General features: G+C 39.2%; 1 protein-coding gene across 1 annotated transcript in view; it reads left to right on the forward strand.

Moving 5' to 3' along the window:
- Nucleotides 1-3822: 3822 nt before the first annotated feature.
- AK9 (adenylate kinase 9) overlaps nucleotides 3823-27752 on the forward strand; it is a gene marked incomplete at both ends in the record, with an annotated part of 112147 nt that continues 88217 nt past the window's right edge. Inside the window, 9 exons of the mRNA XM_080665093.1 lie at nucleotides 3823-3939; nucleotides 5861-5924; nucleotides 7800-7852; nucleotides 7947-8043; nucleotides 12190-12302; nucleotides 17684-17872; nucleotides 18729-18857; nucleotides 20838-20912; nucleotides 23104-23202. Of these exons, the coding sequence (XP_080521219.1) occupies nucleotides 3823-3939; nucleotides 5861-5924; nucleotides 7800-7852; nucleotides 7947-8043; nucleotides 12190-12302; nucleotides 17684-17872; nucleotides 18729-18857; nucleotides 20838-20912; nucleotides 23104-23202 (936 nt within the window). The remainder of the gene's footprint in view (nucleotides 3940-5860; nucleotides 5925-7799; nucleotides 7853-7946; nucleotides 8044-12189; nucleotides 12303-17683; nucleotides 17873-18728; nucleotides 18858-20837; nucleotides 20913-23103; nucleotides 23203-27752) is intronic.

Here is a 27752-nt window from a genome sequence, read left to right on the forward strand (position 1 = left end):
AGCCATTAGGCAGTCACACATGCCAGCCAGCAGTTGGAAGTTGGGCTGGCCAGGCATGGAAAAGGTGTATGTCAAGTAGATATGAGCAGGGCAATAATATCTGCTCTATTCCAACCTTTGCACCACTCATATCCACTTCTCCCCATATTAAGTTCACACCATCTGTCACTGATTCTTCAATATGGTGTCTGGTCCCAATTTCTAAAAGAAATGGACTCACAAAAATATGATTAGCAGGACAAACTACAGAAACCACTACTGAAATTAACCCTAAGTCTATGACCGATAATTTATCACTTCCCTCTTCTACCACTCCTTCTACATTTTACTTACCCTTGGCCACTATGTCTGCCGGTTTAAATTGTTTTACCAGTAGAGTAACCAGTCTTCATCGCTGAAGAGTATAAACCCCTGGTTATTATGTCCTTGTCAGGTTGTGGTTGCTAAAGTTATCCATTCACTGGCTGTGACAGCATCAAGAGGAGTCCAGAGAATCCCCTGCATTCAAGACATACACGTCCCTGTCCTAATTATGTAGCAGCAGCTCTACCTCCACCAGTGTAATAACTCCTCAACAGGTATGTGGAGCCAAAGATAATCAGGTGGCAGCAGCAATTTTAGGTTTACTGAAACCTAACTAACTGGGTCCCTTGGAAGAAGCATCTCTCCTCAGTCAAAACCAGGGCTTCCAATCCAGCAGAGCCCCACATGGTGAAGAAGGTTGGTGCAAATGTTAATCACGGGGTGATAATGGGGGGAGTCACTCTTACCAAATCCTTGGTTCAAAGCATGTTCCTCATCTTGAAGCACAGTGTCTCAGTACCACACAATCCCATACTGGTGCTTTAGCTGTACCTTTAAGAGGCCATTTTAACAGTCTGTCAGATCAGCAGCTTCTAGGTGAGGTGGTATGTAGGAGGATCAGTGGGTTACTATAAAGAGGCTCCTTTGATCCAAAGCAGTATTACAGGGGATCCCAGGATAAGTGTTACAAATGCAATCCACAGAAAGTGATGCTGGCCAAGGCACTGCAGGTAGGGAAGGCAAACCCATACCAGGAACACATGTCACTTGCTGCCCTCTCCAAGGTGAAGGGGTCCTGTGTAATCAACAGTTTGTCACTGAATGGATGTTTCATATTGGGGCTCAGCCTCGGTCTCTGCTGCAGATAGGAAAGACATTCCACAGAAGTACTAGAGTGGCCTGAGAGGGCGCCTTGTTGTTGAGCCCATGCGTAGCCTCCATTGCCTCCATCCTTGCCACATGCTTACTCCATGTCTGAGCCCATGAGGCAAGCACTGAGGTGACCAAGGACAAAGACTAGTTGGCATTTACTGGATAATCATCCTGGTTGGTGAGTGCCTCTTCTGAGATGGATGCTTTGTGAGAAAGCTCCACATATTTTGTGTTCGTTTCTTTAGTTTTTTATGCAGTATAACAAATTACCACAAATTAAGCATTTTAAAACATGCACTTGCCAGCTGACATGACTCAGTAGTTGAGCATCAATCTATGAACCAGGAGGTCAGGGTTCAATTCCTGGTCAGGACATATGCCTGAGTTGCAGGCTCGATCCCCCAACAGGGAGCATGCAGGAGGCAGCTAATTAATGATTCTCATCTCTAATGTTTCTCCCTCTCCCTTACCCTCTGAAATAAAAATCTTGTTCATGAATGAAATTGGCACATAATTATGCTTTTTCACACTGTTCTCTTGTTTAGGTATGGAGGTTATATGAAACCCATAAATTTATGTAGGAAGTCTACACTTTACCTTTTTTCTGAAAGAGAGTCTATAAGATTGTAAGACATGGAGCTCTTCAATAAAACCATCTGGTTTCTTTTGGGAAGATTTTTAATTACTGACCCCATTTCCTTAATGATTAAAGAACCACTTAGGTTTTCCTTCTTTTTCCTTAAGAAACTGATTTTTTTAAGAATTTATCCATTTTGTTTGTTTTAAAATATATTTTGGATAACTATGATATCCTTTTATTATCTATATCTACAGCATAATTATCTCTATAGCCCTTCCACTTTTCTGTATCTAGTATTGTTTGATCAAGCAAGCAGTAAATCAGTGTGTCATGGAAGATTCAACCAATAAAATTAACAAACATGATGTAAACAACGTTTAAACAACATGACATCAAATAAATGTAAATTGCATATTCTTTTCAAGGATACAGGGAATGTTTTTGGAAATTGCCCTGTGATAGACACAAAGCAAGCCTCAACAAATTTCAAAGAATTAATCTAAAATGAAGACCATTCTCTGATAAAATGAGTTAGAAATAAATAACAGCAAAATGCCGAGAACCAATTCCAGCATGTAATAATTACAAGAGTTTCACCAAAAGGTTGTTGAAGCTTGAGGAGCTCAACAGGGTTGAGTCAAATGTAGTTTACCTGTTGGAAACAGCTAAACGGCACTTCCCCCAAACCTGAATAGGATTGTTAGCTGCCAGACAGCTCTTGGCATTTTATTGCCTCCTGTTGGCCAAACACCTGAATAGCTGTGGCTATTCCCCAAACTGATAAAGCTTCTGTATTCTACCCTTTGATACCTTACCCTTTGAAGTGTATATTTCCACCTTGCCTTAGGACAAATTGTGTTTAATAAAAGCACGGGGTCCTTAGACAAGGAGAGTCTTCAGTTCCTTTTAGCTGAAGCTCCTCTGACCCCCAGTGCCTTTCAAAACTATCTTTCATCCTTGGACTTTTTAATCATACACGCGAAGCCCCTTTCTCCAGAATGCTGAACCCTTTGTAAGGCTGGGAAAAAAACACCAACAGCAAAACATAGAAAAATCTTAGTTTTGAGATGTAAGAAAACACTTCTAAAAAACTAATGTTTAATATTATTTAATTATACCTTCAATCTTCTTTTCTTAATCAGTTTTGACAGTTATTTTTCTATGAGATGTTTTTAAATACCACAATTTAGTTTTGTTGACCCTCTTTATAAAACATTTGTATTTTATTTTGTTTTTTAAAAATTTTTTAATTTTTTGTTTTTCTTTTTCAAACTTCTTAAGTTGTGCACTTATTGTCCAAACTTTCTTTGATTCTAATGTAAGTAAGGCTTCTAAATACTACTTTAGCTATATCTTATGAGTTTTGGTATATATTATGCTCATTTTTCAGTTCTATGTATTTTCTCATTTTAATTGGGATTTATTTTAGAGCCATGGATAGTCCCTACATACATAGATATAAAAAAATAGATGTGTGTATATGTATAACATATTCAATTTGATCTTTTTTTTAAATATATTTTATTGATTTTTTACAGAGAGGAAGGGAGAGGGATAGAGAGTTAGAAACATCGATGAGAGAGAAACATCTATCACCTGCCTCCTGCACACTCCCTACTGGGTATGTGCCCACAACCAAGGTACATGCCCTTGACTGGAATCAAACCTGGGACCCTTGAGTCCACAGGCCAACACTCTATCCACTGAGCCAAACTGGTTAGGGCTTCAATTTGATCTTTAATAAAATATGTACATCATAACATATATGTGTATGTATACATATATGTATTTTTCCCTTTAGTCTTTCAGAAAACCTTATTTTAGCTTTTTTACAGCATATAACTGGATTTTGCTATTTATCTCAAACTGAGAGCCTATTATTATTTTAATACATGAGTTTAACTTATTTGCAATTATTAGCAAAAGCCATGTATTTAGTGGTATGCAATGGCTTCTGGGCTAAGTAAATTTATAGGATATTCTAGTTCTTCCTAGCCTACCTACCTAGTCCAACTAAATTAGGCACTTTAACAATCTTACTCTTTCTTATTGCAGTATTTTGTATTATGACTTCTCAAGAGAAGATAGAAGAACATTCTTTTGTGGATATATTTAATGAAGATGAAGCTGAAAAAAACTTTATGTTATCTAAACCTGTTTGCTTTGTTGTATTTGGGAAACCAGTAAGTTATCTCTTCTAACTTATTTAGTATAATTTTTAAAAATATTTTATTAAAGGATAATAAGCATACAGAAAATGACTCATAGATGTACACCTGGGTAGATTTGCATGGACTGCACACACTCAGATAGAGACACTGAACATGACAGCACTCCAGACCCTCACACTCTCTTCCTAAACACCACCCTAGAGTATCTAACAACTTAATTTGGCCAGTTTTTGTTCTGTTTTCTTTTCCATGTTTAAATCATTTTTATTTTTCAATTACAGTTGACATACATTATTATATTAGTTTCATGTATACACTCCAGTGATTAGACATTACATAACTTATAAGTGATCATCCCGATAAATCTAGTACCCATCTCACACCATACATAGTTATTAGAATACTAGAGGCCCAGTGCACGAAATATGGTCCCCTCAGCCCAGCCTGCAACCTCTCCAATCTGGGAGCCCTCAGGGGATGTTCGACTGCCGGTTTAGACCCTATCCCAGGGATCGGGCCTAAACCGGCAGTCGGACATCCCTCTCACAATCCTGGACCACTGGCTCCTAATCGCTCACCTGCCTGCATGCCTGCCTGATCACCCCTAACTGCCCCCCCTGCCAGCCTGATCACCCCTAACCGCCTCTGCCTACTGGCCTGATCACCCCACACTGCCCCTCCACCAGCCTGGTTGCCCCATACTGCCCCCCTGCCAGCCTGATCACCCCTAACTGCCTCTGCCTGCTGGCCTGATTGCCCCCAACTGCCCCCCACCACCAGCCTGGTTGCCCCCAACTGTCCCCCTAGCCGGCCTAGTCGCCCCATGCAGCCTGCTGCTCAGTTGTTTGGTCACCCCTCACTAACCCCCCTGCTGGCCTGGTCGCCCCACGCAGCCTGTTTGGTCATCCGTTCGGTAGCGATGGTTGCTTAGGCTTTAATATAGATAGACTAGAGGCCTGGTGCAAGAAATTCATGCACGGGGTGGGGGTGTCCCTCAGCCCGGCCTGCACCCTCTCCAATCTGGGACCCCTTGGGGCATGTCTGTTGTTGTTTTTTCCATGTGTTTTTTTTCCCATGTTTAAATCATTATTATTTTTCAATTACATTTGACATACATTATTATATTAGTTTCACGTATACACTCCAGTGATTAGACATTACATAACTTACTATTTGAAGGGGGGACAATATTAGGACAAATGGTAAGTTCTCCCATTAATATCTGAAGTTACTGGGAGGCAAGGTGCCTCACCTTTGCCCAAGTGTGTCAGTGGACTTATGCATTGTCTTTCCACAAAACAGGAAGAAACCAAAAATGGTTGTTGTAAGACAGCTTGCCTTTCTAGGCAGCTCTAGTAAGGCCCTCTAGATGAGAGCTATTTTCAGCCACAGAGCTAGTTGGTAGTTACCATTAGGGGACCAGAGCTGGTTAAAGAGCCGCTTCAGAACAGCAGAGACCAAAGGCTGGATCCTGCCAATAATTTTATTATGTTTCTAAAAACATAACAGAGTTTAAAAAATCAACAGTGAAAGTAATCAGATGCAACTGTTACTTCATTAAAGTAATTTTTTATCTTCAGAGTATGATACTTTAAGATGTTCATTAAGAAGGACTTTTTTCTATTGGAAGTTACTAAATAAAAGTCTCAAAACATTCATGATTATGAACTTTAAGAAGGAAATAAAATGATGAATCTCAATATAATCAAAATGATTTATATTCAAAATTACAAAATTTGACATTCAAAAGTGTTTAATGCATGGAAATATCACTTTGGTACAGCTTCCTGATTTTTCGGGTATACTCTTCATTTATTTTGGAAAATAGTTTACTTGATAATAGTAACTGTCAATAGAATCTTTTAAAATGAGAATATCTGTTCCACTGGCAAATAGCTATTTTACTGGGTTATAAGTAATCTTTCTTTTTAAGGGCGTTGGGAAGACAACATTAGCCCGTCAAATAGCACAAGAATGGAAATGTATTCGTGTAGAAGGTAAATTTTACTCCCCCCCCCCATATTTTAGTATAATAACTTTCAAATATTATACAATGAACACTCATATAACCTATCTATAGTCTGTGACTAACATTTTGCTTTATCACACATCACTATCAACCCAGTGAATTATCTTTATAATAGCGTCAAACATGTTTTTCCCTTTGGTTAGTCCTAGTTTTTATTCATAGAATTTAGGAGGGTTTATGAAAGGTCTTTGACTCCATTCTATTGCTTCCAATTCTCTGATTTCATAATTTAGAACTGTTGAGGATATGTGTCTTTGGAGTGTCTTCCTATGAAAAATGAAAAGAGAAGAAACTCTCACAACTGCTCTTGGGAATATTTTCCAGGACTTAATTATCTTCAGTGATAAATTTATTTTTTATTATTTATAAATTGACTTACATTCTTTGCAATATATAAGACAAGGATTGATGTTTTTATATATAAATATTCTGTTAATTAATACAACTACTTATGCCCTCATAGAAAAACAATTCACAAAAGTAGGAACAACAGTAGACAAATAAAATAAAAAATGAGTTTAACCTTATTGTTATTCAAAGAAATGCTAATTTAAATAACACTGATCCATATTTGCCTATCAAGCTAGCAGTAAATTTTTAAACTTTTCTATAATCGTTGTTTGCAAGAATTTATGAAATGAACATTCCATGGGCTGTTAGTGAAATTGAATACACTTTTGGGGAGGAACAATTCAATAAACATACACACAAAAAACTTTAAAACTTTCCTGTTTGATCAAAAAATTCATTTGTAGGAAATCTTAAAGAATATCAAATGTTCCATAGATTATTAGCAGCTAGGGACATAATATAGCTCCTGGGTCCTCCTCTGTCATTTCTATCCCAGGACATCTTCCAGCAAGGAATGGAATATTTCCTCTTAAAAAGAAAACACTTGCCCAGCTGTTGTTGCTCAGTGGTTAAGCATCGATTAATAAACCAAGAGGTCACAGGTTCAATTCTTGGTCAGGTCACATGCCTGGGCTGTAGGCTCAATCCCAAGTAGGTGGTGTACAGGAGGCAGCTGATCGAAGTTTCTATCTCTTTATCCTTCTCCCTTCCTCTCTCTACAATCAATAAAAATATATTTTTTTTAAAAAAAGGAAACACATTATTCAAATTTTAGCTTTAGGACCCCTTTTCTATCCGTTTTTATCTATTTCATCATTTCATATATATATATATATATATATATAATTGATTTTTTACAGAGAGGAAGCGAGAGGGATAGAGAGTTAGAAACATCGATGAGAGAGAAACATCAATCAGCTGCCTCCTGAACACCCCCTACTGGGGATGTGCCGACAACCATGGTACATGCCCTTGACTGGAATTGAACCTGGGACCCTTCAGTCCACAGGACGACGCTCTATCCACTGAGCCAAACCAGTCAGGGCTATTTCATCATTTCTTGATGCATATTTTTCTTTTATATAACCAGCATACAAAATTAATGGGCTCTGGATATAACAGTATGGTTATAAATAATATAGTCCAGATACTTTTGTGCAGTACTTCACAATTTCCAAATCATTATATACACAACCTCATTTCATCCTCATATTCTCTTGCATATTATACAGGGCATAAGTGCCCGAGGCATGGAGGTGTTTAGGAAGTTAGCTTCCCCAGGATGGTGGAGACGGGTTCTCTGTGGAAAATACTCTGCTGCCTCGACACTTAGGTTAGGCTTAAATGACGTAATGTGTATAATCATGCCTATACACTCTAAAGTGATATACAAATGTTAATCTTTGTTACCAGTTACAAAACACACAAATGTGTTTCTTAATTTGACAATTCTAATACCAGTTTGTGCTAATATTTTGAATTCATATTTCAGCTCTAACAATTTTGGAAGAACATATTGCCAATGAAACCGAAACAGGAGTTATGGTAAACAAATCTAAATTTCAAAGTTATTATTTTTTTAAAGCTCTGTATCACAAGTATATTATACAGTAATGTAAAATATCTATGCTTTTCTTAGTTGCAATCGATGCTCATCAGTGGCCAAAGCATTCCAGATGAACTTGTCATAAAGCTAATGTTGGAGAAGCTCAACTCCCTAGAAATCTCTCACTTTGGTATGTTTATTACTGTACATCCGTGGTTATCAGAGCAGCCTTAAAACTGTACTTTTCCCAGCCAGTGTGGCTCAATGGTTGAGCATGGGCCCATGAACCAGGAGGTCTGCTGGCTTCATCCCCAGTAGGGGGCATGCAGGAGGCAGCCCATCGATGTTTCTCTCTTATCAATATTTCTACCTCTATCCTTCTCCTTTCCTCTCTCTAAAATCAATAAAAATATATTTTAAAAAAAACAAAAAAAAGTTGCGCTTTGTCTGAGGCAGAAGTAATGTCTGGAGTTGCTCTTTCTTTTGCCCTGGCACAGGTCCCAGAGCCTGAATTCAGTTCAGCACCTCAGATAGTTTTGCTTATTTACCTGTGTTTATTTTGTATACTATACTTTTATAAAAAAACAAATTAACTTTATATGATCCAATTTTCTTTTAGCATTGTGTTTTTCAGCAAAAGCTTCAAAAATCTGCTGATCCTTCTTGCAGTGCTGATAGCTTCTGCTGACTGCTTTCCCATTCACCCTGAGTTTGATTACTGAGTCCTACCAATGGGTTATTTGGGTTTCTCTGTATTAATCCACACTTCTCAGGCAGGAATGGAAACAAGAATAGCCCCAGCTTACACTCTGGCTCTAGTTATTGGCAGGCTTCAGTCTGTTCACCCAGCTTACCCCTGACTGTGGGCCTGAGAAGTCTCCCTGCATTTCAACAGATGATGAACAGGGGCTTTGGAATTATCTGATGGGAGGGATGAGCTGGGCCAGGCTTGAATTCAATCTAGGGTTGGGCAAGCTGCCCCATTCACCGCAGCACCCACCTTTGTGATGTGTCAGACCTGGATGTTAACACCAGCCATCAGCTCCCAGAGGAGGCACTGGTCAAAGTCTTGAAAGCAAGTTCAAAAGAAGTTGTTAATCAAGTGAGGACTAGATAATGACAGGAGCCAAACCAAACTAGGGGAGTGCTGAGACAGGAAAGCAAGAAAAGCCGGAGGAGGCAAGCAGAGAAGACATGGCTCCATTCCTGAGACAGGAACGGCTGCATGCATGGCTGTATTTTTACAGTGGTACCTTGGGCTCATTTAAAGGTCCTCAAATAGAGGAGAAACCAAGATGGCAGCATAGGTAAACACCTAAACTGCTGCCTCGCATAACAATTTCAAAACTATAACTAAAAGACAAAATGGACATCATCCAGAACCACAGGAAGGCTGGCTGAGTGGAAATTCTACAACCAGAAGGAAAGAGAAAAGCACACTGAGACTCAGGAGCTGCAGGAGGCAGAGGTACTGAGACGCGCGCGCGGATAGGACTGGCAACTGAGTACACAGCTGGCTTTCTCAAGCGGGAGGGAGACAAAAGCTCCCAACTGCACTGAACTCCAGTTCTGGGCGAGACTCTGGGGACCCAGACTCATTCGGGGAGAAACTGGACTGTCTGGCAGCGGGCGGAACTCGAGGACAGCTTTCTCTCAATTACCGTGGGACATTGAGACACAGGGGCCTATTAGGGCAGGGGTGACGGGAAACCAATGCTGTCTGCTCCACCTTGAGACTCCGCCCCATCCAAGCTGAGCACAGAGGCTTTTGCAGGTCTTGTCTCATAAGGGTGTCTCCAGCACAGAAGTTCTCCAAGCATAGACACAGCTGATCCTCACAGCCAATTGGCCTGGAGGTCAGTTCCTCCCGGTGATACCAACAACAATCAAGGCTTAGCTACAACAAGACTGTGCACACAGCCCACAAAGGGGTGCACCAAGAGTGTCCACCTCAGATAACTGGGGAAGCTGAGCCACTTGGCCCTATAGGACACCAAGCACACAAAGCCACTCTGTCAACTCAGGGAAGCAGCCAAAATGCAGAGACAAAGAAACAGATCACAAATGAAAGAAATGGAGGAAAGCAAATGACTGGATATAGAGTTCAAAACCACGGTTATAAGATTTTTTTAAGAATTTTCTAGAAAAGGCAGATAAATTTAGCAAGACCCTCGAGGATATGAAAAAGGACCAACTAGAAATTAAGCATACACTGACTGAAATAAAAAAATATTATACAGAGATCTAACAGCAGACTAGAGGATTGCAAGAATCAAGTAAAAGATTGAAATACAAAAAAGCAAAAAACACTCAACCAGAAAAGCAAAAAGAAAAAAGAATCCAAAAATATGAGGATAGTGAAAGGAGCCTCTGGGACAACTTCAAGTGTACCAACTTCAGAATTATGGGGGTGCCAGAAGAAGAGAGAGAGCAAGACACTGAAAACCTATTTGAAGAAATAATGACAGAAAACTTCCCCCACCTGGTGAAAGAAATAGACTTACAAGTCCAGGAAGCACAGAGAACCCCAAACAAAAGGAATCCAAAGAGGACCACACCAAGACACATCATAATTAAAATGCCAAGAGCAAAAGACAAAGAATATTAAAAGCAGCAAGAGAAAAACAGTTAGTTACCTACAAGGGAGCACCCATATGACTGTCAGCTGATTTCTCAACAGAAACTATGCAGGCAAGAAATATTCAAAGTGATGAATACCAAGAACCTACAACCAAGATTACCCAGCAAAGCTATCATTCAGAATTGAAGGGCAGATAAAGAGCTTCACAGATAAGAAAAAGCTAAAGGAGTTCATCACCGCCAAACCAGTATTATATGAAATGCTGAAAGGTATTCTTTAAGAAGAGGAAGAAGAAGAAAAAGGTAAAGATAAAAATTATGAACAACAAATACATATCTATCAACAAGTGAATCTAAAAATCAAGTGAATAAAAAAATCTGATGAACAGAATAAACTGGTGAATATAATAGAATCAGGGTCATAGAAAGGGAGTGGACTGACAATTCTTGGGGGAAAAGGGGTGTGGGGGGTGAGGGAAGAGACTGGACAAAAATTGTACACCTATGGATGAGGACAGTGGGGGAGGGGAGTAAGAGCAGAGGGTGGGGTGGGAACCGGGTGGAGGGGAGTTATGGGGGAAAAAAGAGGAACAATTGTAATAATCTGAACAATAAAGATTTATTAAAAAAAAAAAAGAACAACAGGGAATTATCCCTGTGGTAAAATGAAAAAATAAAAATAATAAAGATCCTCAAATAGAATGAATGCCTCAGGATGCCACCACTCTTTCAAAGTGTTTTAAAGACAACAGCAGGAACAAAAAAGGAAGCAAAAGCCAAGTTGGAAACTTAGGATTATAGTAAAACAGGAATCATGATATAACTCACATATCCAAACCCAAGATAACAGATCTCCCTTTTTGCTTAAGGTTGCTTCTCTGGATAGCGTCCAATGCATAGAGGCAAAAAGTAAAGTGAGAAAGCTTAGGAGAAATTGACACACTTAATGAGGTTTTGGATTACCATGAGAGTTGTTGATCTGATTTTTTTTTTTAAATAAAAGATTGTGATCGATATCTTCTTAAGTGAGGGTTTTGAGGCTGGCTTATGAGACACATCTACCAACAGATGCTTAGTAGCTTTTTTTATTATACTACTCTAGGCATTGCATGGGATAGAAGTTCTCAAGACTCCATTACACTTATAAGAATTGTTGAGGCTCCAAAGGAGCTTTTACTTATGGGTTATATCTATCAGTATTTACCATATTAGAAATTAAAACTAGAAAATGTTTAAAATATTTATTTTAACAACAGTTCCATGTTAACATAAATATCATACTTCATAAAAATAATCATTATTCAAAGCAAAATATTTAGTGTTAAAAGTGGTATTTTATTTTTGCAAATTTCTTTAATGTCTGGCTTAAGAGAAGACCTAGCCGAATTCTCACATCTGTTTTTGCTTAGTTTGTTGCAATATATTGTTTTTGTTGAAGTACATGAAGAAAATCCAGCTTCACACAATGGTAATTGGAAAAGGAAAGGTATTTTAATAGTGTTTAGGATAATTATTTCTTATCCTACACCAAAACTTGATAAGGAGCCCTGGCCAGTTTCTCAATGGTTAGAGTATTGGCCTGTGGACCGGAAGGGTCTCAGATTTGATTCCCTGTCAAGGGCATGTACCTCTGTTGCAGGTTCCATCCCCTGCATTAGTGTTCATCAGTAATTAGATGATATTTTATAAAGCATTAATAATTCCATGATTTCACATGGGTAATATAAAACTTTAAAAATTATATTTTACTCTACAGGTTATATTATCACTGAAATACCAACACTTTCCCAGGATGCCATGACTACTTTGCAGCAAATAGCCTTAATTAAAAATCTAGATTTGAAACCTGATATTATAATCAATATTAAGGTAAGAAGTTGTTTTCTAATATAGTTAACCATTCTTTTTGATGGAAGTGAAATTAAAGGACTGTTTATAAAAATTTTAAGTAGTTAGGGAAATGCTAATTTATGCATCAGTCATAGGGAGCTATACTTTCTTATACCTCTGTGCTTTTGCACCCGCATCTCTATCCACAGCGGACACCTCCTTGCCTCTTGTCATCCTTTGAAAGTCAGTCAGGCATCATCTCTTCAGAACTTTCCCCCAGGGTGACCCCCTGTACACCAACACACCCATTAACTAATTCATTCTCTCTCCCTGCTTCCCCAACACATTAATACAGGAAAGTTTAATACATCTCTGATGACCATTCACATTAATCTCATCTCTCTATCACATTACCTCACTCTATTGTTATTGACTATTTTTCCTGCTGGACTCGGCCTTACTTGAAGGCAGGAACCATGTCTTACATAAACTAGCTCAATATCTGGCACCTAGTTGACACCTGATACGTTTTCCAGTTAAATAAAAGAACAAACAAATGGTTTGGACATATGAATGTTAAGGAACTAGATTGATTAAGAATCAAGGCTGGATCCTGTTCCCAATTCTCTCCTTTCTCATTGGTAAACACATTTAGGAGCCTCAATTTTCTCTTTACAAAGATGATGATAACTGCCTCATGAGGTTTTGATAAGAATACAGTGAGGTGAGGACTACTTGTTTATATAAAAATGAATGATGCCCTAGCTGGTTTGGCTCAGTGGATAGAGCATTGGCCTGCGGACTGAAGGGTCCAAGGCTTGATACCAGTCAAGGGCACATGCCTGGGTTTCGGACTTGGTCCCCAGCGTGGGGCGTGCAGGAGGCAGCCAGTCAATGACTCTCTCTCATCATTGATGTTTCTGTCTCTTCCTCTCCCTTCCTCTCTGAAATCAATAAAAATATATTTTTTTAAAAAAAGAAAGAAAAGAAAATGAATGATAAGCTTTTGTATTCATACCCTGCCTGATTTTCCAAAAGGCTTGACAGCTCAAAATAAATTAGATGGTTCTCAGTTCAGGTGTTGGGACCCAGTGGTGTGTGGAGGTCAGCGAGAGAGAGAGGTGGCATTGCAGTGCTGAGCACACAGCCCCAGCCACAGGTCATGGTCAGAGGCCAATCAAAATCCCTGTGATCTTGAGAATGTCACAGATGTGAACATGTATGTAATGGAGAGAAGCAAAGATCTCAAACAATTAACTGAAGCCAAATATAATGTCTAAGCTATGGAAAAGGCAGATTGTACAGGAATTTTAAAATTTGGTGGAACAAGAGCACACAGGCTATAGTGCCAAATGCTTACTAAATTTCGGGCATTAATTTGGTTTTAAGTTTGATGAGCCAGAATAGAAAGGGAAGTGTGGAAAGGTACATAAAATTCACATTGCCCATGAAAAGACCAGCAAGTCATTCCTCAGGAAAAACCAGTCCCATTAAAAAGGAGAGAAATATCTTACATGGATCTTAATGTAAGGGATTGTTAATGCAGAGAATGAAATCCTGAACCCCATTTGTAAGTGTGATAGTGAGTGCCCCTAGCAGTTTCTGCAGTGTAATCAGAGAGCCTAATGTGAGACCAAACTCAGTACTACACACACTTCTCTGATGGCTTAGTTTTATTTGGGGACAAAACCTGGAATTTCTAGAGCAGAAGTTCTTAGCCTGGGATCCATGAATCCTTCAGCATCTATGAACCTCTTGAAATTATGTACAAAATTTTATGTGTATGTGCGTTTTTCTGAAATAAAAGCCTATGTCTTTCATCATATTCTAAAGGGTCTATACTGCAAAAAAGAAAAAAGAAAAAAAAATGGTTAAGGGCCAGTGATCTACTGCAGCAGTGGTTCTCGCAGTATGGTTTCCAAACCAACTGCATCAGCAGCACTCAGAAGCTTGTTAGAAGTGCATATTCCTGTTGCATACCTGAAACTAATATAAAATAATATTGAATGTCAACTGTAATTGAAAATTTTTTTAAAAAGAAAGAAATGCAAATTTTATGGCCCCACCTTCAAACTACGAGTCAAAAACTCTGGGGATGGCGTCCAGCTATCTGTTGAAAAGCCCTTTAGGTGACCACTGAAGTTTGAGAACCACTGCTCAGAGGCATGTCCTTCAGACTCACCCCCCTTGTTAATCAGTTTCTACAAGGGAAAACAGGAGACAACTCAAGGCAATAGTCTTTGTCAAGGACCCACAATGTGGGTATTCTGAGTTGTTGAATAGGAGCATAAACATTTTAAAAATTACCTGAATGGGTTGAGATTTTTTGGTGAAAGATTTGGAAGCCTAAATAGAAGTCTTGACTCTATAAATAGCCCTCCCATTGCCACAAAGAGGGGGCCTGAAGAAATCAGAAAGTGAGCAAGGAAGGTCCTAAAGTTTCTTGCTTTCTTTGTTTCTCAAAGTTGTGGTACATGAACTGTCACATGAGAGTCACTGCAAATGCTTGTTAAAATGTCTAAGCCTCACTCCAGACTTAATAAATCACATGGGGGAGCAGGAATTTCTATTTACAATTCCCTATATAAAGTTACACCATAATGTTTGAGACCACAACGATAAACCATCATCCAGAGTTTTTTATCCTAAAAATTATTTGGAGCAGGATTTGTAGCCCTAAACCCTATTATCATTACTAATGTGCCACAGAACATGGGCTATGGACCAGAAGCCTGACTCCAAGTTGTGGTTTGCCCTCATGACATTGTGATCTGAGACCAAAGTCAACCTGCCAGTGCATTTCTTCTCTGATAGGCAGAATGGCTTTAATCATAATATGGGATTATTTCTCTTACACAATTAGTTTGAGAATTGAGTCAAATATTACACATGTGAAAGCTCTTTGAAAGAAGGAAATTACTCATAGACTTTGGTTTTGGTTTGTTTCTTTTTAATACGCAGACTCAGTTTTCTCATTTACAAAATGAAAAGTTTAGACTAGAATAAATGACCTTTCAGGTCCCATTCATGATTGACATTTTGTAAAATACTTGACCCATAAAACTATAAATATTGTCAATGCACAGTATATTTTTTGGTTGAAAATATGTGGATATTCCCCCATTTTTCTCTATTCTCATCCTTTTCTTAACTTTTTTCAATTTGACATTTAATATTATTTTATACTAGTGGCCCGGTGCATGAATTCGTGCACATTGAAAGGAAATAAATTAGGAGAAATATTTTATTATCGCTATTCACCCTTTCTGTATAATAGAAGTGTCAACCAAATTCACAATCAACAATGACAGATTGAAACACGCATGCGATTGGCACCAGCAAGAACTTTAAATATATAGATAAACTTGCTTAATTAGACCTGCTTTCTGATTTAGCTAAACTTTTTTCAGCCCAGTGAAGCACCCCAACTTCTCTTTCAGGTAATTATCAGCAACACAGCAGTAAATATCAACACGAAGCAGATTATTATTGTAGATCATGCAGGGAGAACAAAGGGTAAAATATTTAACCTTAGCAGTGTTTGATTATATTCTACTCAGTGAGAAAACCTGAAGTCATTTTCAAGGTCCACCATTTCTTACTTTTCATTCGGGTCAAGTTTCTAAGCTTTCTAAATCTCCATTTTCCGGCTAATGAAAAGAAAATACGATTCTACTGAGTCTCCTATCTACCTACTCCAGGACTTCTGTAAGGATCAAATGAGATGAAGCACGGAAAAATGCTTCATAAACATTTGGTTAAATTGTAAAATGTTTGCACCTGGCTATAAAGCAAGTCGGGTTCTTGGGCTGAAGAAACTCCAAGGAGGATAGTCACTAGGGAGAGGAAGCTGGGCGTTGCTACGTGATGTCATTTCCCAGCACCCACAGTGACTATTTCTGGGCTGGGCTGGGCTGGGGACCACATTTTGTACCATGGGGTCTTGGCAGCGTTGGCTGTGATTTGGTGGGGTGTCACTCTGGGGTGGTGGCAGGGCCAGTGTCCCACTTGGGGGAAGCCAAGTGTTGCTTTGTGGGCACTAGGTCCATGTTCCCATTTCTCTGTAAATGCCCAGTGTGTATCATGTCAGCTCCTTCATTGAGCATCTGCCCCCTGGTGGTCAGTGAGCATCATAGCAACCAGTCGAATGATCCGACACTTAGCATATTAGCCTTTTATATATATAGATTAGTTTCAGGTGTCCAGCATAGTGGTTAGACATTTATACAATTTATTAAATGATCTCTCCAATAAGTCTAGTACCCACCTGACGTCCTACATAGTTATTACAATATTATTAACTATACTAGAGACCCGAAACATGAAATTCGTGCATGGGTAGGGTCCCTAGACCTGGCCGGAGATCAGGGCCCATCTATGAGGCTACTGGCAGGGTGATCGGGGGGCTCCCACTGGCACCTGCCTTGGCCAGCCTGGCACAGCCCAATCGCTGGCCCCGCCTCCCGATCACCCTGCTGCTGCCAGTCGCCTCCCTCTGCAGGGTGACCAGCAGGGCGATTGGGAGACCCCCGCTGGCACCCGCCATGGCTCCTGCATTGAGGGTCTGCCCCCTGGTGGTCAGTGCGCATCATAGTGACCATTCGTTCCGCCGTTTGGTCGATTTGCATATTAGGCTTTTATTATATAGGATTTGCTATGCTATACCTTGCATCCCTGTGACTGGCTTGTAACTACCAAGTTGCACTTCTTAATCCCTTCATCTTTTTCACCCAGCTCTCCCAACTCCTCTCCCTTCTAGCATTCATCAGTTCTCTGTATCTATAAGTCTGTTTTGTTTGTTTGTTTTGATCTTTTGATTTCACATATAAGTGAAATCATATGGTATTTGTCATTCTCTGTTACTTCTTTCACTCAGCATAATGCCCTCTAAGTTCTTCCATGTTGTTGCAAATGGTAAGATTTCATTCCTTTTTATGGCTGAGTAATATTCCATTGTATATATGTACCACATCTTCTTTTCCTTTTGAAATTAATTTGACAGAATCTCCCTGTGCAGGCTAAACTGACTTTCTACTGTATTTCTCTAACTCTTTTTACTGTTTATATAACCCTCTTTTTTATCTTAAAACTTCTGATGTTTACTACATATATTAATTTTGGATAAAGAAAAGTGTTGATGGGGCAGGGGGGTTGGGAGAGGTCAATGGATAAGAAAGGAGACATGTAATACTTTCAACAATAAAAAATTTTTTAAAAAGAACAAAAATTTTAAAAAACAACAAAAAATGTTGACATACTATAAAGGCTGTTTATATAATGAAACCTGACACAAAATAACACTTAAAATATTACATTTACTTGGGGCTTTAAAGAATTTTTTGGTTTATGTATTGCGTAATATGTGAATAGGAAGTAAAAGCATATTCAACATGTTTTAAATGATTACTAATGTTCCTTAGTGCCCTGACTATGATTTATGCCAAAAAGTTTCTGGGCAAAGGCAGCACAGTACTACAGGGTACATATACACAAGAGAGCAGTGGGATCCGGAAGTCATTGAGAATCGAAGGAAAAAAAGGAGAGAAGCCCATAAAGAAGGAAGAGGAGAGGAGGAAGGGGAAGAGGAAGAAGAGCAAGAAGAAGAAGAGGTAATATCCCAGTACCATATACTGTACTTTTAACATTATGAGAATTACATTAATGATAGATAGCATGGATAATAGAAAATAGCAGATACTACATAAAATAATAATAGGATAATAAGTATGATATTGAACACTTTTCAGGCCTTGGGCTGAGAACTTTTACACGCATTACTCCCACTGCCTTGAAATATTATTTTCCAGAAATGTGTGGCTCGCTCCTTCATTTCCTTCTGGGTTCTACTCAACTATTATTTCTTCAGGGAACCCTTCCATGACCACTGATTAAAATAGCCCCTTCTCCCATTAGTCTCCATTCCCTCTATCCTGCATTATCTTTCTTCCTCATACTTACCACCACCTAACCTGTTATATGTTAATTTGTTTACTTGTTTATGCTCTTTATGCCCCAACTGGAATGCATGATCCATTATCCCCCGCGACTTAGTTGGTTGTATTCACTGTAGTATTTCAAGTTCCTAGAACTGCTTGCACGTAGTGGGCACCTGATCAATCTTTACTGAATGAGTGAATGAACGAACCAGTAGCTCAGGCTTTCAGAGGAAATCTAATTTCTTTATTTTGTCTCTAAAAATATGATGTTCTTTCCCTGCTGTTCCATACTCATTGAGAAGTACAAAGAAATTACTAAATCCAAAGTCAATCTCAAGTTTTATTCCATCTGATAAGGGCCCCTTACGGTGTTTAATCTCTCTTAAATAAAAATCCTCAGATTTTAATTTTCCCTTCTGTCTGCTTCTCACACCAAAATGGCATCTAGGTGTAAGGAGGGAGGGATGTGGCTTATAAATTAAATAATCATTAACATAAAGATATTTAAAGTCTTTTATTTTTCATTTAGGCATTTATTGCCGAAATGCAGGTGGTGGCTGAAATTCTTCAACATTTAGTTCAGAGGCCAGAGGATTATTTGGAAAATATTGAGTACATCATTAAACTTTATAAGGATATGATTCTTCATGCTTTAGAAGTAAGAATAAGATATATTGCTAAAAATGGGAATATAGATATTTGTGTTCTATCACTAGTTAAATAGCTCTCACATTTATTCACCCCCATATATCATCTTTCTGGTTCTCCTCTGCTTGAATTTGGTAGAATGCTATTAGAATAAGGCTTCCGTCCCAAAGGCTGTTTCACAAAACAATATTATTTTACTCTTACAAAGCATCAGTGTTGCTGAAACATGATAAATGAACCGCGTTTTTTCAAAAGTTACTAGGGGAATTCATTTATGGTTAGAGATTGGAAAACCCATGTTAACAGACTATTTTTGTGAAATCATTTTCAATCTGTAATTTGTGGGTTTATCAAAACAAATGTACACTTAAGGTACATCTTTTATTCTAAAGTTTATTTAAATTGCAATCTAAAGAATTATTATCCCCAGATTGGTTTCTTTGAGTATCCTATTCAAAGTGGGTTATATGTAAACATGATAAAGCCATTATTTATTGTAATAAGAAACTTTTAATTATTTAGCTTTTAAAAATATGATCACTAAGATTATAATTATGTGAAAAACATATTTTATATGGCCAAAAATCCGGAGAAGATAGCCAAATTTGTATTGAAAATTTATTCAACAAGCATTTATTGAACTTGAGTATTTGGCTAGACATCATGCTAAGCAATAACAAAGATAATTAAAAAACAAGTCTTCAAGTTGCCTCTTCCCATCAGATAGAGAAATTAAAATGATTTGTTTTATGCTGTTTAATGTTTATATATTTTAAAGACAAATAAGTGGATCATTTTAATTCTCATTATCTACCCCCCAAAATGAGAACCAAATTTAATTGTTTTCTCCCATATATCTTTTATTCCTCTCTTCTTCCTCTCTGTCCATGGCCTTTAAACATAGCTTCTTAACAGTCATTTACATGTCTATGTATAACATTTTTTCCTCCTGCAACAAAAATATTCTGCATAGTCCTTAACACATAGCAGGCGGATCACAAGCATTCTCGTGTTTTCATATTACACAGTGTTTTACATAAATGTTAAAGGCACGCCTTAAAATTAAATACCCATTGCAATTTGAAGTTATTTATTACATGTTATTACAAGTTAATATCTTTTTAAAGTATGATGCTTTGTGAAACGCTTTTTGTACTTGTTCAGTAGAAACTTATCGGGCCACTGGGTAAAGCTAGCAATAAAACTACTGGTGCGCAATGTGTTAAGTGGCTGGCACTAGGTATTAAATAAAGCATAATTAAAATCAGACTCAGAAAATTAGAAAACTATTTACAGGGGGAAATAAGCAGAGCTAGTGTCTTCAAGGTTAGGGACAAGATCTTACATACTAGCATCACTGATGCCCAGTGTAGTGCCCAAAGAATGGCAAGTGGTAAATGCTTAACAGATGTTCAGCTGAATAAGTGATGAGATCACAAAGGGGAAAAAATGATAGCTTCAGTTTCATTACATGTAAGACTTCTAGAAATAAAAAAATTAAAAACCTTATTCAAAAGATAACCTGGAAATATACCCACATCAATTATAAAAAAGTCATAGAAATGATTTTTTTAAACCTGTAAGTTCTTACCCTTCTGATATAGACCACAAATATGAGCAGACAGTTCACAAAAATGAAAGATAAAAGAGTAACAGGCCTCTTGAAAAAATTTCAGCTTCTCTGATTATAAAGAAATGCTAATCTGAATATTGAAATATCATTTCCATTATCAAATTTTAAAAGATGAGCAAGAAATAAGACCTCCTATTGTATCAAGAATATGGTAAAGCAAACACCTATACCCTGCTAAAAGGAATAGAAGTCAATATGGTCATTTTGAATAGCTCGAGCACTGAAAATAACATACATTATATCATGTGTAACGCAATTTAGACTTCAAGATTTCCTCATAGTATATTAAGATGCTGATCTTGTATTCAGTTTTTCCAATGATCCTAGATTATAAGGTTTCTTTTCTGTTATCTATAGGAAATAATGGCTGAACACAATCCCCAGTATTTCATTGAGCTAGATGGAAATAAGCCCCCAGAAGACCTCTTTAATGTGAGTGCAATTTTCAACAAAAATATCCCACAGTTTAGAAAATCAAAAAGTTGTTGACTGGCTTGTACTTATTTTAATGAACATCAGAAAGATATTTACATTTTTAACCATTTATTGTTTGAAACATTTATTTTGACACTTAAAATTTTGGTGTTGTATTTATTCATTTTGTTTATATTAAAATCAAAACTACACTTAAATCTAAAATCTCTGTATGGCAAAAAGTGCTTCAAAGAAAAGTTAAAGAGACATGCAAAACAAAGCCATAATGAAAGACCACGTCACACCCACTAAGACGGCTGAAATTTAAAAAAAAAAAAAAAATAGGCACTAACAAGTGTTGGCAAGGTTGTGGAAAAGTTGGAATCCTCGCACATTGCTGATGGGGTTGTAAAGTGGTGTGGCAGAAGGGCAAAAGCTAGTCTGGTGATAATCTGAAATTATTTGAAAATTGGAAGTCTAAGGATGAGCAGCTGGAAGGATGTATTTGACATTACTGAGAAGGGAAGACTGGGAGGAGTGCGTTTAAGTTGGAGTGGATGTGATGGTGGGTCATGAGTTTTATCTTGCATGTTTAAAACTGAGGTGACTATTAGATATCTGTGAGAAAATATATGTGGGTCTCTGCACCTGGTTCCTGGCACAGAGCTCCCAACCCCTTGTAGTTTCCTAAGAGATAAGAGCGCTAGAAGCATCTTTGGTTCTTTTGAAGTGACTCTGGGTAGGCTCCTAGATGGCCCCTGGATGGTGGGTGGGCACCAAAAGGACCAGCTTGTTAAAGGACATGATAAAGGATACAGAGGAACAGCCAATGAAACGATATATAGGGTGGGGTCTGAGAGGATCCCAGGCTCAGGAGCTTCTGTCCCCATAGAGTTGGGGTATGTCAACCTCCTGGTGTAGACATGTTCGCCAACCTGGAAGCTCTCCAAACCTCATACTGTTGGGATTTTATGGAGACTTTTTTGCATAGGCATGACTAATTAATAACTCTGTTTTAGCCCATCTCCCTTCTCTGGAGGATAAGGGATGAGCTGAAAATTCCAAGCTGCTCTTATCTTTCTCTCACATCCTACATTCAATTCATCAAGCATACACAGCAGGCTTCTGCTTCAAAATGTATTCAAAATTTGAGTACTTTTTGCAACACACTTTCCTCAAGGCGAAGGCAGAAATTCAATAGGTCTGGTTGAAACTTGCCAAGCCTGTTAAGGCCCCATTTGGCATGGTACCCTAGCCCTTCTGCCCACATTCTACTGGCCAAAACAAATTACATGGAGAAGCTCAACACCAATGGGATAGGGAGTGTACTTTATCCAACATGAACTAGGGAACTAGCAAGGGAAGGTAGGGGGGAGGGTGAATTGTGAACTCATAATACAATCTACCACAGATTGCCATGTACCATCAGGATTTTGTCTATCTCACCCTCTCTCATCTCAGACTCTGTGTTTCAAATTCTTCCACAGAGTGTCTGTATTATTTTCTTAGTGCTACCATAACAAAGTACCATAAACTAGGTGGTTTAAAATGACAGGAATTTATTCTCTCATAGTTCTGGAGGCTAGAAGTCCAAAATCAACCTATTGGCAGGGTCATGCTCCCTCCAAAGCCTCTAGTGGAGGATCCATCCTTGCCTCTTCTGGCTTCTGGTAGCCCCAGGCCTCCCTTGGCTGTGGCAGCATAACTCCAACATCTGCCTCTGTCTTCACATGGCTGTTTTCCCTCCGCCCGAAGAGATCCTATAGAGCTAGACCTCTAAGGACATGAATATTTGAGGACCAGAGGGAGGACTGTTATGGGTTGAATTGTGTCCCCCCCCAAAAGATATGTTGAGGTCTTAACCTCATACCTATGAATGTGACTTTATTTGGAAATAGGATCTTTTCAGATATAATCAAGTTAAGATGAGGTCATACTGAAGTGCAATGAGCCCTATTGCAATGTGACTGTGTCCTTAGAAGAGAAGAGGTTCAGACACACAGGGAGAAGTTGGCTATGTGACAACAAAGGCGGGGATTGGAGTGATGCATCTATAAGCCAAGGACACCATAGATTACCAGCAAGCAACCAGAAGCTAGGAAGAAGCAAGGATGTATTCCACTCATGAGCTCGTCACTTTTTCAGAATATTTGAAATCTTCCAATGCCAGTTTAAACAATGTATTTAAAGATTTGTTCCTTCAATTTAGACGGTTATAGAGCGACTTAAGTATCTGAACCTAAGAAGAGCAGCTGTTTTAACTAAACTTCAGAGTGCAGAGGAAGAAATGAATGATGCAATGGACAATGTAAGTTATTTTTAACTGTTTGAGAGTGAACCTACATAGTATATGTTGTTACCTTAATTTGTATCCAAGGTTTAAAAGGAGTTTCAGAATGCCTCTTATAAAAATGAATTTGATTTCTGGGAAGAAGCTGTAATATTATCACAATATTTATATAGACACCAAACACAACAAAACAAAAGTTATGAAACAAAGAAAAACAACAAAAGCAGAACAATCAAATCACAGGAATAATGAGAAAGAAGAAACCAAGTACACTTTTAAAACTTTGCAGCACCGCCGAAACCGGTTTGGCTCAGTGGATAGAGCGTCGGCCTGCGGACTGAAGGGTCCCAGGTTCGATTCCGGTCAAGGGCATGTACTTTGGTTGCGGGCACATCCCCGGTGGGAGGTGTGCAGGAGGCAGCTGATCAATGTTTCTCTCATCGATGTTTCTAGCTCTCTATCCCTCTCCCTTCCTCTCTGTAAAAATATCAATAAAATATATTTAAAAAAAATTTTTAAAAAAAACTTTGCAGCACCAAAGAAAGCAGAGACACAAAAGCCCTGAACTCTATAAGCACTCATTCACTTCTTCAATCATTCAACCAGCGTTTTGGAATGATTGCTGTGTTCCTGGCACTGATGTATTGTGGATGTGATGGTGATCAAATTATAAATGCTAAGTGCTAAGGGGGCCACATGGCTTTAACTGGAGATTTAATCTATACTGGAAAGTTCAGTTTCCCCTATATGAATAGAAATTAAAAAACGAACACCAGAATTTTAAATAGATGCTGTAATTCAAATAAAGTAATCTTTGAAGGAAGGTCCTTATGTTATCCTGTGAGGTGTAATCCCTAGATCTTAATGGGTGAACATAGCTGGAATATGTGCTGGGACTTCAGTAACACAAACTGGTGCTAAAAGGGAAGACAGGTGGGCCTGGGGAACACAGAGGCTGTGTTTTGAGCCTCCTCTTTGAGGTCATCAATGAAGGAAAAATTTAAAGGACCCGTAAAACCTGGGGGAATTTCCCAGCTGGAAAGGTTGTCCTTAGAAATGATTGCCTATGTTTATAGTTCTTAAGATCTATGACTAAGGATGCCTGCCCTCTCTTTCATAAAAGGGCAGAAATTGTGACTGTGTACAATGGAGTCACTATTTATATGCCTCAAGCAGTGTTTCTCCCTGGCAGTCCAGACCACCTCCAAAAGAGTCACCTGGGATGCTTACTACAAGTACAGATTTTGGAGGCCAACATCCAAGAATGACTGAACCAGAATGTCTGTCTGTAGGTGGGACCTGGAAATGTATTTTTACAACATCCAGAGAAGATGTCTATCCCCACTTAAGTTTGAGGAACCCCACTTTAAAGTTTGGGACACTGAAGAACCCTGGCTTGTCATGCTTGATAAATCTTGAAGTTTCTGCATGTTTTGAAGGACTTTAGATGAATGCCCTTCAGCTAAAGGCAGGTGAACTTAAGAAAATCAATATAAAGGAGTTGGATATAAAGGACTTAAATCTCCAAAGAAGATTTATAAATGGCTAATAAACACATGAATAGAATCTCAAATCACTAGTCATTAGGGAAATACAAATCAAAACTACAAGATTGCCACCATTAAGTATTAAAAAGTACATATATGTATGTGTATCCAAGAAATGGAAAATATCAAGTATTGTGGAGGATGGTGCAGCTCCTGTGTAAAACAGTTTGGTATTTTCTCAAAATGTTAAACACAAATTTACCATAAGATCCAGAAATTTTACTCGTATGGGTATACCCAAAAGAAGTGAAAGCAAGGACTCAAGCAGGTATTTGTACACCAGTATTCATAGCGAATAGCATGGAGGTGAAACAATCCAAATGTCTATCAGTGGATATGTGGATAAACAAAGTGTGGTATGTAGACACAATGGAATATTATTCAGTCTTAAAAGGAAATTGAAGTCTGATACATGCTAAAACATGGATGAACCTTGAAAACATTTGTGCTGGTGAAATGAGCCAGAAACAGAAGACAGATACTGTGTAATTACACTTAGGCACCTAGAATAGGCAAATTCAAAGGGGCAGAAAGTAGAACAGAGATTACCAGGGGCTGCGGGGAGACAGAAAAGGGGAAATTACTGTTTAATAGGTGCAGAGTTTCTGTTTGGGTTTTTGGAAAAGCTCTAGAAATGGGGAGTGGTGATAGTTGCACAACATTTTGAGTGTATTTAATGCCACTGCATTGTACACTTAATATCATTAAAATGGTAAATTTTAGGTTATATATGATTTACCACAGTTAAAAAAAAATAGAAAACCAAAAACATCCTTGCAGATTCTACTATGCAGCCAGGGATGAGAACCACTGTTATAAAGGGGTGAGAGGCACACGACCTTAATGTGAACTGGAACCTGCTGACAGAGTATGAGAGCTGTAACATTTGATGTGCTGTGAGAGAGGAGTGGGAGTGGGGGTGGGGATGGGTGTGAGAGTTTGTGGTGGGAGGAAGGACAGGTCAGGCTGGCATCCAGCACAGAAGATAGTGACAGGATCAGTTTTCAAATTAGACAGATTTGAATTCCAGATCTACAGCCTACCAGCCCTGTGACTTTGCTTAACCTTACCTTTTGTTCAATTGTTTGAAAAAGGGATGATATCCCCTACCACATAGTGTCATTATAAGTATTATATGAAATGATGCTTGTAAAATGCCTAAAACCACTGGTAATATTCAAAATAGCTAACATCTATATTGAAGGGGCAAGGCTGGCTTCATGGGCTAGCGACCTGTGCAGTCACACAGAGCCCCATGCTTAGAAGGGCCCCACAATTTGTTTAATGCTGTGCTGTCAGTCGTGAAATGTTTAATCACTTTAGAACAAAGGCTCTGCATTTTTATTTTGTACTGGACCCAGCAAGTTAGCTGAGCTGTGCAGGGTCATTCACTCAATCACAACAGAGCTGGCATCAGTGCTGAAGAGCCTCGACTGTGCCAGGCATTAACCGGGTAGCTGCTGGATCGTGGACGGGTCCAGAGGTTCCTCAGCTAGAGGCTCGGTGGGAGGCGAGCTTGAGTGTAGTGGCTATAATTGCTGACTTTCCTGTGCCTCCCTCTCACCGTGGCTGTGTCTGGGGTCCCTCTTACAAGATCCTCTGGTCTAGTCTCTCCATATATGAAGCCTCCAGTTTTCTGGTTGGAGGAGAGGTGGTGGTGAGGCTGAGGGACAGAGTTGGCTGAGTGAATGAGATGGAGAGTGACTTTGGCCACTAGCACCTCTTTTTAAAGATTTTCAACCAGTCTCCCTGTCTTCTGCTCTCCATTCCCCATCTTCAGAGGTGCCTGATGTCAACAGGTCATGAACTTCTCAAGGATTTTGAAGAGTGAATGAATTTGATCCTTATTGTCCCCACCCCCACCCCTCCCACACGCACCCATCCCTGTCGCCACACTGAGCCTTTAGCTTTTTCTGATCTAAGTCAGCTACCACTCATCCATCTGCTTTCTAGCTACAAAAATGTGTAGCAGTGGAGGGTCAGCTATCACTTCCTCTGGTCTCTTTTCCCAGTCTGTGTCCTCGTGAGTTTATTCCTGTTTTCATTCCCCTGCTGTCATTTTCATGAGGTTTTAGGGAAGCAGCAAGCACAAATGCATGTGTTATCTGCCTTGTTAAGCAGAGGTAGTCTGATAGTTTTTAAGACTCTAACATCCAACTTATTTGAAAGCTCGTCTTCTGGTAGCCCCTCAGCACCTGTAAACATGTGGCTTCAGAAACATGGTCTGCTATTAAAATGTTTTTCCCAAGTTGGGACAGGAAATAAGGATGATAAGGAAAGAGTGACTGCCTCCTGGCTGGTCTGAGTACATTTCAGTCCCTAGCTCATCATCCGTGGATTCCATGGAGAAGAGGGGCAGCGGTGGGGTGGGGGGGAAGAGAGCCCCACCAACAAGGTTCTCAGTCTCATGTAGCTCCCCTACACATTGACAGTTTCCTTTGTACTTAGCTACTTCTCCCAGCCTTCAGCTGGGGACACTCATGCAGCATCTCTGTACTATGCATGCCTCTTGGCTCTGGGATGCTGCAGTGGTCCAGGCAAGACCATAGCTCCCACCCTCATCTGTCCTCCACAGTCAACTCTGGAGCAAGCAACTAATGTAAGACCCATATCTGAAGGTGGGAGGGAGCCAATGTGGACCCTATCACCCTTGGCAGTTGCCCACCATGCCATCTCTCCCCAGTTCTCTTGTCCCTGCTAGGGTAGCCCAAGGATTCAGCAATCTGCAGCCTGTAGAGCAGGCGTCCTCAAACTACGGCCCGCGGGCCACATGCAGCCCGCTGAGGACATTTATCCGGCCCGCCGGGTGCCGCTGCCTGTCCTGCTTAGCAGCCAACTTGTCCCGGGCCCGCAGTGCGCATAGGAATTTGTTCATAGTTTGTTTTTTTAAACTATAGTCCAGCCCTCCAACGGTCTGAGGGACAGTGAACTGGCCCCCTGTTTAAAAAGTTTGAGGACCCCTGCTATAGAGAGTGGTTGTTAACTTCTCTGGAGATCATCAGCAGAAAGAATTGCTGAGGA

Source organism: Plecotus auritus, assembly GCF_963455305.1.
Source record: "Plecotus auritus genome assembly, chromosome: 4".
Lineage (NCBI taxonomy): Eukaryota > Metazoa > Chordata > Mammalia > Chiroptera > Vespertilionidae > Plecotus > Plecotus auritus.